The sequence below is a fragment of the Erpetoichthys calabaricus genome, chromosome 15 (genome assembly GCF_900747795.2).
Source record: "Erpetoichthys calabaricus chromosome 15, fErpCal1.3, whole genome shotgun sequence".
NCBI classification, from domain to species: domain Eukaryota; kingdom Metazoa; phylum Chordata; class Cladistia; order Polypteriformes; family Polypteridae; genus Erpetoichthys; species Erpetoichthys calabaricus.
Window position 1 is genome coordinate 25,776,234 of NC_041408.2, and position 12,748 is coordinate 25,788,981.

At 39.2% G+C, this 12,748-nt stretch overlaps 1 protein-coding gene across 3 annotated transcripts in view; it reads left to right on the plus strand.

Moving 5' to 3' along the window:
* The first annotated feature begins 1,576 nt into the window (after positions 1-1,576).
* The window catches only part of macrod2 (mono-ADP ribosylhydrolase 2), a 1,343,630-nt gene continuing 1,332,458 nt past the window's right edge, over positions 1,577-12,748 (plus strand). For all 3 annotated transcript variants that reach the window (XM_028820323.2, XM_028820324.2, XM_051919692.1), the window contains exon 1: positions 1,577-1,800. In XM_028820323.2, coding sequence (XP_028676156.1) covers positions 1,764-1,800 — 37 coding nt within the window. In that variant the 5' untranslated portion in view covers positions 1,577-1,763. The remainder of the gene's footprint in view (positions 1,801-12,748) is intronic.

The following is a 12,748-nucleotide window of genomic DNA, read 5'->3' on the forward strand; positions in this document are numbered from 1 at the left end:
AAGATACGCTATATATAATTTTAAGAATTATTTTGCTTTTTTCTGTTAATTGAACTGTTAAATGGAATGTAGAGTATGTTAAACTATATATAATTTTAAGAATTATTTTGCTTTATTCTGTTAATTGAACTGTTAAATGGAATGTAGAGTATGTTAAACTATTTGCAAACTCATTTAGAAAAATGTATTGTTAATAATGGGCTTGTTTGAAAAACTTTTTGTTAATGTTGTTTAAGAGAAGGTAAATTGTCAGCTTTGATTATGTTTTTAAAGACTTCCTTCCTTAATTGTCACCATGAATCAAATGACAAAGCTGAGTGACCTTTCATATTATGCTTTCAAAAATCACCAAATTGTCACACCACACTTCAAGAAATTCTTTCTCTCAGCTGTACTAAGCTAAAACTAAACATTTCCAAGGACAATGAAACATGTCAGACATCTGTTCCTGTTTTGAATGATAATAATTGTTTTAGGTTTAAGCTCTAGGTGCTATCTGCGTAGAGTTTGCACGTTCTCCCTCCCATAGTCCACACATGCAGGTTAGGTGTATTGGCGGTGCTGAAATGTCCCTAGTCTGTATGTCAGTGTGTGTGCGTGTGGTGGGTGTGTGCTCACCCAGTGATGGGATGGCATTCTGCTCTGGGATTGCTCCTGCCTTGAACCGTGTGTTTGGTCTGTGGTGGCTCCATGACCCTGCTCTGAACAAACACATTTGGAACATGGATACACAATATTGTTTTAACAATACATTTGTCTCATACCTTTCTGTTTTAGTAATATTCATGTGAGAAAATATGCTTGAAATGAAACAAAAACATTAATTTATTATAAGGCCATTGTTATTTCTCTCTTTATCACACTTTGCCACTATAATAATAATCCACTTCTTGGGTCCCAGTATGGTGCTAAACAGTTTCTACTTTGGCGCCTTTTGGTCCTCAGATTATAAAGTTTAAGATCCCCTGGAATAAATGACTTAAAAGTCAATTTTTTATTGATATTTTTTAAATATATCACCCTAATCTAAACAAATTGTTTAACATAAGATAAAATCTTGGTATGTCCAATTATGTTAAAAAAAATCGTTTCATGGTGTAGACTTACTTTTTCACATGACCGTATAAGATTATTAATAATCTGCTATTAACCTCTTAATAACAGAAGAATTAGAAGGAAAACCTACAACAAATGCGGCCCTTCATTGATTAAGCGCAATTATTCTTACAGCAGATCCTACTGCAAAAGGAAGAGCGAGCTGTCATTCCATTGAGCCCAAGGCATCACTGAAAACGTGATTCTAAGCACTACAGAAATATTTATGAGTAAACATGGCCCAGTGCGCTGTGTTTGCTGTTTCAAAATAAAACGATAACCTTTGAAATACTAAAAAAACAACGAAATATCTTTCAAAGGTTGAAAAGTCGCAAAACAAACGCGGAGCGTGCGGAGGCGATGCTGCGCAACCTATCACTATGGCGCGCCGCGCACCTCTCTAGCGAATAGATGGTTGTTGCTACCAATTGGTATTTTACTTCCGTGATAGACACAGCCAATCGCAACAAGAAATGGGCGGGGCGAATTCGTGTTTGGTTGGTCGGTTCGTGGGGTGTCCTGGCAAATTTTTTGACAGCCGCTCGCTCAGGTGAGACATCTCATTCTGGAGCTGTTTCACTTTCTCCGAGTTTCCCGACACACTGGCAGTGAGCCTGGGGCTGACAAACACCAAAAACTCCGCCTCCAAGCCCAATCACCACGGCAATATGAGCAAAAAGAAAAAGGACTGGAGGCTGGAAAAAGGTACGGGAGCTTTCTTTTCATTTTTTTTCCCCCCGTTTTTCTTTTTGTGCTGTTACTTACAACGCGGACGCCGTGGCTTTCGGCGTCTGCATCAGGAGAGGACGGGGGTGGCTCGGTGGGCATGACACTTAACACTGCGGCGCAGCCTGGACACAAACTGGTGGCGGAGAATTGCGGTTTATTTAGCATTTTTTCATGTGCATAATTGGCATTCATTGTTGGCCACCCATTGACTGGACCCCTGTAATGCACAGCAGCAACCAGGGGATGTTGTGCTTGGAGGCAGAGGCAACACGCGCCTTTCCATATTCAGCACTAGGCCGTCTGTTTCCTCAAGTTCACCTGTTACATTTGCTGAGATCTTTCTGCTCAGGTCGTGCTTCTTCAGCACTAGCAGTGCGGCAGGCATTGGCGTGCATTTTATTTGCAAGCTGTCCCTGAGTTTTCTCACCATAGTTTGCAAAGTTGGCCCTCCACTCGCGTAACAGCGCAGTTGCCTTCGGTTACGCGAACAGGATGGTTCGAAGGGTGAACCGTAATGGACCCTTATTCCTGCAACTATTTAAATCAGGTGTCTGACAAGCTTGCTGGAGGGCCGCAGGTTTTTACTCCCACCAAATTCATATTTTGAAGCCCTTTTCTCTTGCACCTTTGCCACTGCAGTGAACCATTACACTGTCCATTACAGTTGTACGATTAGTGGTAATAGCAGTGTACAAAGCACAGTGACATTTGTACAAATTCAAGTTACAAGTGCAAGTTAAAGTTTGTCCGACCACAAACCGCGAATAATGAAGCTCTAGTGCACAGTAACAACCACAGCCCAACAAAAATAGAATGCAGTATTAAGGTAACCCTTAGTGAATGTTTAAACCAGTTTTTCTCAAACCATGGGTCGTTGGATGCTGCGGATGCATCGTCAGCTAAAGTTAAAATAGTAAAAATAGGCAATTTGATTAATATTTTAAAGGGCTACTGAACACATATTTCTGTTCTACACTGAATCAAAAATGACAATTTGATCCTGCATACTGAGGAGTTGAAACGACTGACATATGCCCAATTAGGAACGGACCATAACTTGTTTTACACTTCACACACTACAGGACATTGTGGCTTAGTGGTTAAGGCCCTGAGGTTGTGGGTTCAAACATCGCTATACTGAAAGTGCGTGATCCAGAGAAAGTCACTTCTTCTGCCTGTGCTCCATCTAGAACGAAACAAAAAAAGAAATGTTACCCATTGTATCTCAAATGTTCTAAGTCACCCTGGATAAAGGCGTCAGCCAAATAAGAAAAGGTAAATGTAGAAAGCCAACAAACATGGACAAGTTTCAGAAATGCCCTGTAGCGTCATGCACTCAGAACTCATCCAATTTTGTATCAACCTCACAAAAATCATCCCAAAAGCCTGAACTAAACGTGATGTTAAAAGGGCATGCAGTACATCCCATATTTTATGAAGTAAAGATTTACTTTTATAGTGAAGGGAAGCGTGGAGAGCAATGACTGTTGTGCGTTATCTGCGTTTTAGTGCTACCCAACAAACATGAAGTTTTCCAATTTATAAACCCATGTGTAAATAAAGCCTGCTACTCACAGAAGTAAGTTGTTAGACCTTTTAAAATTTAAATGTTGAGGCTTCACAGAAATACATTACAGCATTTGTAAATCAAGCCAGCAAGCATTCCAGGCATGGTCTTGCTGCACATTGAGAAAAGCAAAACCGCTTACCTTGCCTTGTGTAATAGATATCTGCACCAAAGTTCTAGATGAGTCACCCGGCAGAAAATGAAAACCTATTCCTTTCTTCACTTTCTCCTAATTTTGACAAGTTTGTGAAAATTAGACAAGCATTTGTTGCCTATTAAAAAGACAAATGGACACTAAATTTAATTCAGTATTAAATACCCGTGTGTGGATTTATGTTTGGGAGAGTACTGTGGATATTTCATGTATTACATACACTATATTTAAATGTTGCATATGTATTTACTGTATTTTGTTAATATGTGCCATTCAGGTTTGTTGGCTTCTTTACATTAAAACTACTGCTAGTAAAGTCTGTCATTACTGAACAAAAATAGATAAAATTGGGACCCAAGACCAAAAAGATTGAGAACCACTGGATTAAACCATATAGCAACTAGAAATCAGCTTGAGGTAAACTGATTGTGAACAATTAAGTTGATTTTGGTTAATTTTAGATAGTTATTGCAGGGTGAGCGCATCTAGAAAGCATAGGTGAAGAGTTGGGCCTTTACTGTTCCTTAAAAGATCAAGAGCATGTCAGTCCCTCAAACAAACCAAAAGTGCTATTGTAGGTAAACTGCTGGCACAGTTCAGTGTGTGCCCTGTTGTTATGTCAGATACCTTGGAATGATAGTAAATAGGGATATTGGCATAAACAAGAGTGTTACAGCTGGAATGCAAGGATACATTGTTTCCATAGAATGGCCATGCAAACATCAAGGATGTATTGCTGTCTAGCAATTCCCAAAACCATCAGCTGGTAGCACAATGGGCCTACGTGGTACAGATTCAGTCCTTTGCCCTGATATAAGGAATACATGAGGGCAGTGACAATACAGGGGTGCTTGGCTGTTAAAATGTGTATTGATCCTCAGTGGTACAGAAAGTCTTGTGCCTGTCTGGAGTTCTGAAGTAAAGGCCATGGAACATTCTGAGGCATTCTTGACTTAAGTCGGTAGCACATTACACCACTTCTAGTTGAAGGGGTTGTCAGACTTGACACCTGCAGTTGTTGATCTTGTTGCCTGAGAATGTCAGATCACATGACTAGAAATCGCAGAGCTTCAACAATCACATGTCACTGTGATGACTTTCCTGCATAGTTTTAAATTTCCAAAGTATCTCTGTTTTACCCCTTTTTCTGACAGCCAGTAATGTGCTGCCTGATATAACTGATGCTGTACAAGTCCTTTCCAGGACGATGAGTTCAACTGCAAACACGTCAATTTTTTTTTCCTTCCTGTCATGGAACATTAAATATAAGACATCAGACAGATGAGCCTATCTTCTGTTTGTTAGGTCCAAATCACAAATGTTCCTTACTTCTCATAGCTGCATTATATGTTTTTTCTTCCAGCTAAGTGCTCGGTGGTACTCAACTCTCGCATACACACAGCCCATCTCTACAACTTAAGACAGAGATCAAACCTATTTGATTTTGTCTGGGTGAGTCACAGATTGGGTTGGACTGAGTCGCTAGGTTTGTAAGATTATATGACGGGGGAGCATGGGAAAGCACTGCAACTGCCTCCAGAATGGCTAAGATTGTGTAAATGGAGTTTAAAACTTTAAATCACTGGAAAAGTCATGTACTGTGCAGGGCTGTGGAGTTGGAGTCAAGGAGTCGGAGTCGGAGTCAGAGATAATTTTGGGTACCTGGAGACGGGGTCAGAGTCGGCAAAAATGTATCGACTCCCACTCCTAATAAATTTAAATTGTAATGAAAAAAAAAACAGCTAGCTCAAATGTCCCATTTCACAAACAATAGTCATAATTAAGTACTTCTCTGATGTAAGAATAAAGCCTAGTGCATAGTTGTGTTACTACTAGTGTGAAGCTATTATATAACCTGACATTCACATATTGTAATCTGGATTTTGGTACATTACAAAAAGTGTTTTCATTTTATTTCAGATATAATGTGTTTAACAATTTAATTTGAGTGTAAACAAGTATAATGATGTAGGTGTAGGTGTGTGTTATGGCCTGATGCGTGTTTAGGGGTTCTTGTCTTTTGTTTAAACTGGCCAATACGATAGAGAGTCGGCTTCCTAGCCAGTAGTTCTGTGGTTAAATGACATGTACGTTGCCTTCCTTCAGTCAACATGGAATATACATTAGCATATTAAATAGAGAGGAGTTGGAGTCAGAAGTACCGGAAACTAAGGAGTCGGAGTCGAAGGATTTATCTACCAACTCCACAGCCCTGGTACTGTGACACGGCCTTTAGGAAATCATTCTGTGGATTGTCCTGGAAGATGTCTCTGAGTGAGCGATAAAATCACCCATTGGCCATGGAACAGTGGAGAGTGGAGGTGGTTTGGGGCAAATCCTCAATAGATAGACAAGAGGTAGGAAAGGCGAGGAGTTGTGGTTATTGTGGTACAGTGTTTTGGTGATTGAGCAATTGAATAAGCCAATTTACTGGACAGACATTTGCTTGAAAGCTTGTTTAGTTAGGCCCATAGAGGCAGAAGGGCAGGTTTCATGTTTGTTGCTTTGATAGATAGATAGATACTTTATTAATCCCAATGGGAAATTCACATTCTTCAGCAGCAGCATACTGATACAATAAATAATATTAAATTAAAGAATGATAATAATGCAGGTGAAAAACAGACAATAACTATGTATAATGTTAAATGTTAACGTTTACCCCCCCGGATGGAATTAAAGAGTCGTATAGTTTGGGGGAGGAACGATCTTCTCAATCTGTCAGTGGAGCAGGACAGTGACAGCAGTCTGTCGCTGAAGCTGCTGTTCTGTCTGGAGATGATACTATTAAGTGGATGCAGTGGATTCTCCATAATTGATAGGAGCCTGCTGAGCGCCGTTCGCTCTGCCACAGATGTTAAACTGTCCAGCTCCATGCCAACAATAGAGCTTGCCTTCCTCACCAGTTTGTCCAGACGTGAGGCATCTTTCCTCTTAATGCTGCCTCCCTAGCACACCACTGCGTAGAAGAGGGCGCTCGCCACAACTGTCTGATAGAACATCTACAGCATCTTATTGCAGATGTTGAAGGACGCCAGCCTTCTAAGGTAGTATAACCGGCTCTGTCCTTTCTTGCACAGCGCATCAGTATTGGCAGTCCAGTCTAATTTATCATCCAGCTGCACTCCCAGATACTATATTAATGAATAATCTGAAACAATATTATAGGCAGCCATCAAAAATAACATGGGCCTGCCTCAAGATGATTAAAAACTTATTCATTTGAAAGCCAAAGGAGCAGAGTCCTTCCATTGTTTCACCTGTAAATTAGCTTAAACTTGAAATGAGATTGGTATTCTTAATACAAAACTGTTATGAAGTTGCTTGGCATAAACAGTATAGATGATGTTCATGGATTGTGATACTGACATTTCCGGAAGACTATAGCTAAGCAACTCTTAAACTGATTATGTATGTAATAAGAACTGGCTCTTTGTGGGGTGTCTGATTTTTTTTTTTTTTTTTTTTGGTTCAAGTTTTTGTTGTGTTTGCAGTTTAGACATATTCTGCTGTTGCATTATCATAAGGAAGGATTGTTGAAGAGATAATCATAGTAATCTGGACTAAATATAAAGTTGGATGACAGACATAATAGAAGAAGGGACAGATTGGTGATGTTGTACACGTGAGAAAATTATGTCTTGATTGTAGCCAAGAATTGAAACAAATTCAGGCTGTTACACAACCAAAATGCTTTAGAGAATATAGTAGGATTATTTGAAAGGGTTGAATCTAACCCTATGAAGAAGCTGGGTTGCCAAAGTTGTGCTGGAGGCAGTCCATGAATTAAAATTTAGTTGAAGTAATTTTACATTCATCTTGTCTCATGGGGCCAGACGTGATTCTTGAACGAGAACATGCATCTGGGGACAACTTGCATTAAAAACATTTGTAGTGAATAGCGGCAAAATCTGTGTCTGAAATGCTCTGCCCACAGGGTTTCCTTCAAAAAACATACCCCCAATTTTCTCCATTCCATGCACTTTAAACGTTTGCAGTTCTTGCAGCTCATTTCTACTTCTGTACTAGACAAATATGTAAAATATTTGATGCTTAATTGTTGTCGTTTTGACTATTGTATCACTATACGATGTAAAAGCAGCAAATACTTTTTAGAGAAGCATTGTGGTCAATATATACAGTATATACGACATGTTAAAATGCTGCAGCCATATTCAGATATGGCATGCTTGACATTTCCAGTTAGATAGTAATTTTAACTTATTTTAGTTATTCATTATGAAGTGCATTGAGATGTTGGGTGCTGTGCAGCCTCGTCTGTGGTTCTACTGGAGTCCTTTTAGTGTCAATGTGCACATTTACTATTCTCCTTATGTAGAGGGCTGAAAAAAGATGTCTCCTGTGGGGCTCTTCTTTAACAACTTGCTTAATGGCAGATCTATTAATCTCCTTTTAACTGGGTGTGACTGCATACAATTTAGTCCGTCCATCCATCCATCATTTTAACCCACTTTTCCAGGGCACAGTTGCAGGGCAACTGGAGCCTATCCCTGCAATCATTAGGTATATGGCAGTAACAATGCTTGCACAGGGTGCCATTCATACTGTTTAGCTCAAATACATATACAGTGCATCCGGAAAGTATTCACAGCGCATCACTTTTTCCACATTTTGTTATGTTACAGCCTTATTCCGAAATGGATTAAATTTATTTTTTTCCTCAGAATTCTACACACAACACCCCATAATGACAGCGTGAAAAAAGTTTACTTGAGGTTTTTGCAAATTTATTAAAAATAAAAAAACTGAGAAATCCCATGTACATAAGTATTCACAGCCTTTGCTCAATACTTTGTCGATGCACATTTGGCAGCAATTACAGCCTCCAGTCTTTTTGAATTTGATGCCACAAGCTTGGCACACCTATCCTTGGCCAGTTTCGCCGTTTCCTCTTTGCAGCACCTCTCAAGCTTCATCAGGTTGGATGGGAAGCGTTGGTGCACAGCCATTTTAAGATGTCTCCAGAGATGTTCAATCAGATTCAAGTCTGGGCTCTGGCTGGGCCACTCAAGGACATTCACAGAGTTGTCCTGAAGCCACTCCTTTGATATCTTGGCTGTGGGCTTAGGGTCATTGTCCTGCTGAAAGATGAACCGTCGCCCCAGTCTGAGTTCAAGAGCGCTCTGGAGCAGGTTTTCATCCAGGATATCTCAGTACATTGTTGCAGTCATCTTTCCCTTTATCCTGACTAGTCTCCCAGTCCCTGCTGCTTAAAAACATCCCCACAGCATGATGCTGCCACCACCGTGCTTCACTGTAGGGATGGTATTGGCTTGGTGATGAGCGGTGCCTGGTTTCCTCCAAACGTGACGCCTGGCATTCACACCAAAGAGTTCAGTCTTTGTCTCATCAGACCAGAGAATTTTCTTTCTCATGGTGTGAGAGTCCTTCAGGTGCCTTTTGGCAAACTCCAGGCGGGCTGCCATGTGCCTTTTACTAAGGAGTGGTTTCCGTCTGGCCACTGTACCATACAGGCCTGATTGGTGGATTGCTGCAGAGATGGTTGTCCTTCTGGAAGGTTCTCCTCTTCACAGAGGACCTCTGGAGCTCTGACAGAGAGACCATCGGGTTCTTGGTCACCTCCCTGACTAAGGCCCTTCTCCCCCGACCACTCAGTTTAGATGGCCGGCCAGCTCTAGGAAGAGTCCTGGTGGTGTCCAACTTTTTCCACTTATGGATGAAGGAGGCCACTGTGCTCATTGGGATCTTCAAAGCAGCAGACATTTTTCTGTAACCTTCCCCAGATTTGTGCCTCAAGACAATCCTGTCTCGGAGGTCTACAGACAATTCCTTTGACTTCAAGCTTGGTTTGTGCTCTGATATGAACTGTCAACTGTGGGACCTTATGTAGACAGGTGTGTGCCTTTCCAAATCATGTCCAGTCAACTGAATTTACCACAGGTGGACTCCAATTAAGCTGCAGAAACATCTCAAGGATGATCAGGGGAAACAGGATGCACCTGAGCTCAATTTTGAGCTTCATAGCAAAGGCTGTGAATACTTATGTACATGTGCTTTCTCATTTTTTTTTATTTTTAATAAATTTGCAAAAACCTCAAGTAAACTTTTGTAACGCTGTCATTATGGGGTGTTGTGTGTAGAATTCTGAGGAAAAAAATGAATTTAATCCATTTTGGAAATAAGGCTGTAACATAACAAAATGTGGAAAAAGTGATGCGCTGTGAATACTTTCCGGATGCACTGTATTAAGTTAATCTTTTTGTAGATGTAGCTGCCATTTCTTTCAGCCTTGCATTGACTATGGCAGTTACATTGTAGTTAAGTACAACAGACACCATACAGAGTGACAGTGGATCATTCACTTTTGCCATTACCCAGCAATGTTATTGAATGCCCAGTTATAATATGGTTTTAAAGAGAGGTTTCTCTTTTATAGCAGGTTATGTTGATTTTAAGATTAGTGGGGATTGATTGTCGGGCACTGCTATTAATTTTTTACCTCCTCTGTATGTGTTTTGATAGATTCAATTACAAGTGAGTTTACATCTGATTTTTTTTTTTTCTCCTATTGCTCACCTGCTGTCTGATCATATGCACAAGTCCAAAAGGTTGCTTTAAGTCTGAATTATTGCTTGGCATGCTCTGATTGGTAATTTTGCAAGTGTTTTGTGCAAATTGTGTTATATTTTTACTAATGTGTGTATTTTAATTTTATTATTGTTGTTTAATTGTCCATGTTAACCCTCAAATCATAATGCTGTGAAAGAGATTCCCTAATCACCGATAGCAGACACTTAGCGTCGCTACCATAGCAGACTTAATTTTACCAATAATGCACAGTATGGTCTCATGTTGGATCAGATTCATGCCTCCAGAGTTAGCTTGGTATTGCACCAAAACCATACTTTTTGAAGGGGGTCAGTGTGGTATTTTTGTCTGCTCCAGAGTGTGATTGGCATTTATGAGTTTGAAGAAAAAAAAAACCCAACACACTAAACAAACTAGTTGTCAAAATGCTTTTAATTTCTGTACTTTTTGCCATTCTGACCACTCCTTTCCTTAAGCAGCTACCAATTACCAATTAGGTAGAACAAAATATGTAGCCAATGATGAAGCAAATAATTTAAAACAATGTGGAGCTTTTTGAATTTAGTGAATAGGCATTTGATTAATCTTTACAGAAGTAACACAGAAGGAGAACAATGAGAGGGATCTAAGGGTGGATACACCATTGGTGCACAAAAACAAAATAAGTAGTAGTAGAAATTTTGAAAGTTGCAGAATATGAGAGCATCAAGAAGTTATTATATCTTACAAAATGACATTTATTTACATCGGGTTTTGCTTCAAATTATTGGCCACCAGTAACGGCGTACTGCATGATAACATGCAGTGAATACACTTAACTTGAGCATTCCTAGTTTTCATTCTCTTTCTGTGTACGTTTAGCATTTGTTTACTCAGAGGTTGATGCACTTGCTTCTTCCTGAGCAGCTCTTCTTTTCTTCACCCTAACGGCTCACTTCTTCTCTTCTTTCGTCAGCATCTTTTCGCGTTTAAAACTGATCAAGCTAGTGTTTGTGTTGCAATTACTTAGTAAGTTTTCCTAAATTTTTCACTTAATCTGGCACTTAAGTCTTCAATCTGCCTCAAGAATGATTTTAGATATGAAGAGGTAGTGGAAGTGATGGCGAAGATGGTAGGGATCAGAACGGCGCCCGTAAACATGTGCCGCTGCCAAGAGTTGATTTTACAATAAAATAAAATACAAATGAAAAGAAGAATAAGCTTGGAGGTTAATAATCACCCTTAAAACGGACAGTAGACATCACGTAGTATATGTGTAGCAAATTTTAGGTCAATAGGTCAAACAGTTTGTGAGCTACAGGTGATTTAAAATCCTGGACAAACAAATGAACTGCCACGGTAGCATATTATATAGAAAGATACTTGGAATTGGGAAAAGATGAAGATAAAGAAGTTTCTTAACCACTGATCTGAGTGAAAAATCCCAGCCTCAGATGTTTTCACTATATACACTATATATGTTGTAACCCTGTTCCATGAATGCAAAAAAAAAAAACAAAGCAAAACTATAGCAATGACTAGAAACATGCCAGCTACTTTAAACAGAGGGTTGTACTGCTTAAGAATGTATTAATAATTTATTGTTAGAGAACAACTCCCACAAAGTTACAAGATAAACATTGTTTACAACTGGTTAAACATCAAGCAATGATGTAAAACGCACATGCATCCATCACATTTTAAAGTAATTTTTGGCCATATCAAAAACAGGATTCGAAAATCATTTTCATTTTCAGAGTATATGTACATTAAATATATGTATTGACTTAGGAATTATGGCTGTTACTGTCAATTTAAAATATAATATTTATGCAGTTCTTTTAAGCCCTTCCTGGTTAAGACATCAGTCCATCGCAGGTATCCTTCACATACAAACCCGCACTGACATGGGTGCACCCTGCATATCTTTGGGCATGTGTGAGGAAAACTGGGTAACTCAGAGAAAAACCCACAACAGCATGGGGAAAGTATGTAGAACTCGCATGGATAAAGACGGGACATATTTGAATACTGGGCTCAGTAAGGTAGCAGTGTTAACTACTGCACCACCGTGCTGCACATAATTAGTTCTATTCAATTTAATTCAGTTTATTATTAATACATGTAAGTCCAGATTTGTTAAAGAGATGCCAGGAAAAAATTAGTACAACCATTTACTTCAAAATCAATACAGAGAAAGCAAAGAAAAAAATAAAATTACAAAGGAAAAATAACAAAAAGCAAAACAAGATTCAACTTTCACCCAAAAGAAAGAGAAAAGAAGAATGAAAGAGTCAATCACAACCCCCACATTTATTCAAAAATAATATACATGAAATTTTGCCATGTTTTAAAAAAAGTTTTGGATATATCCTGTAAGAGAGAATTAGATTTTTTTCTACTTTGAGATAATATAGAACATCGCTTACCCACTTAATTATAGAAAGTAGGTTGGAATTCTCCCAGTTAAGCAAGATAAGTCTCTGTGCTACTGATGGGGTTTAGACTATAACAATTTATCCCGATGCACTTTAATGCCATCCAGAAGTACAAGAAATACTACTGTTAATGGATTAGGAGTGATTTTAACACTAAGGATGATTGAGAGGTGTGTAAAGATCACAAATTTTGCTTCTGTTGGTGCCAAAATACAC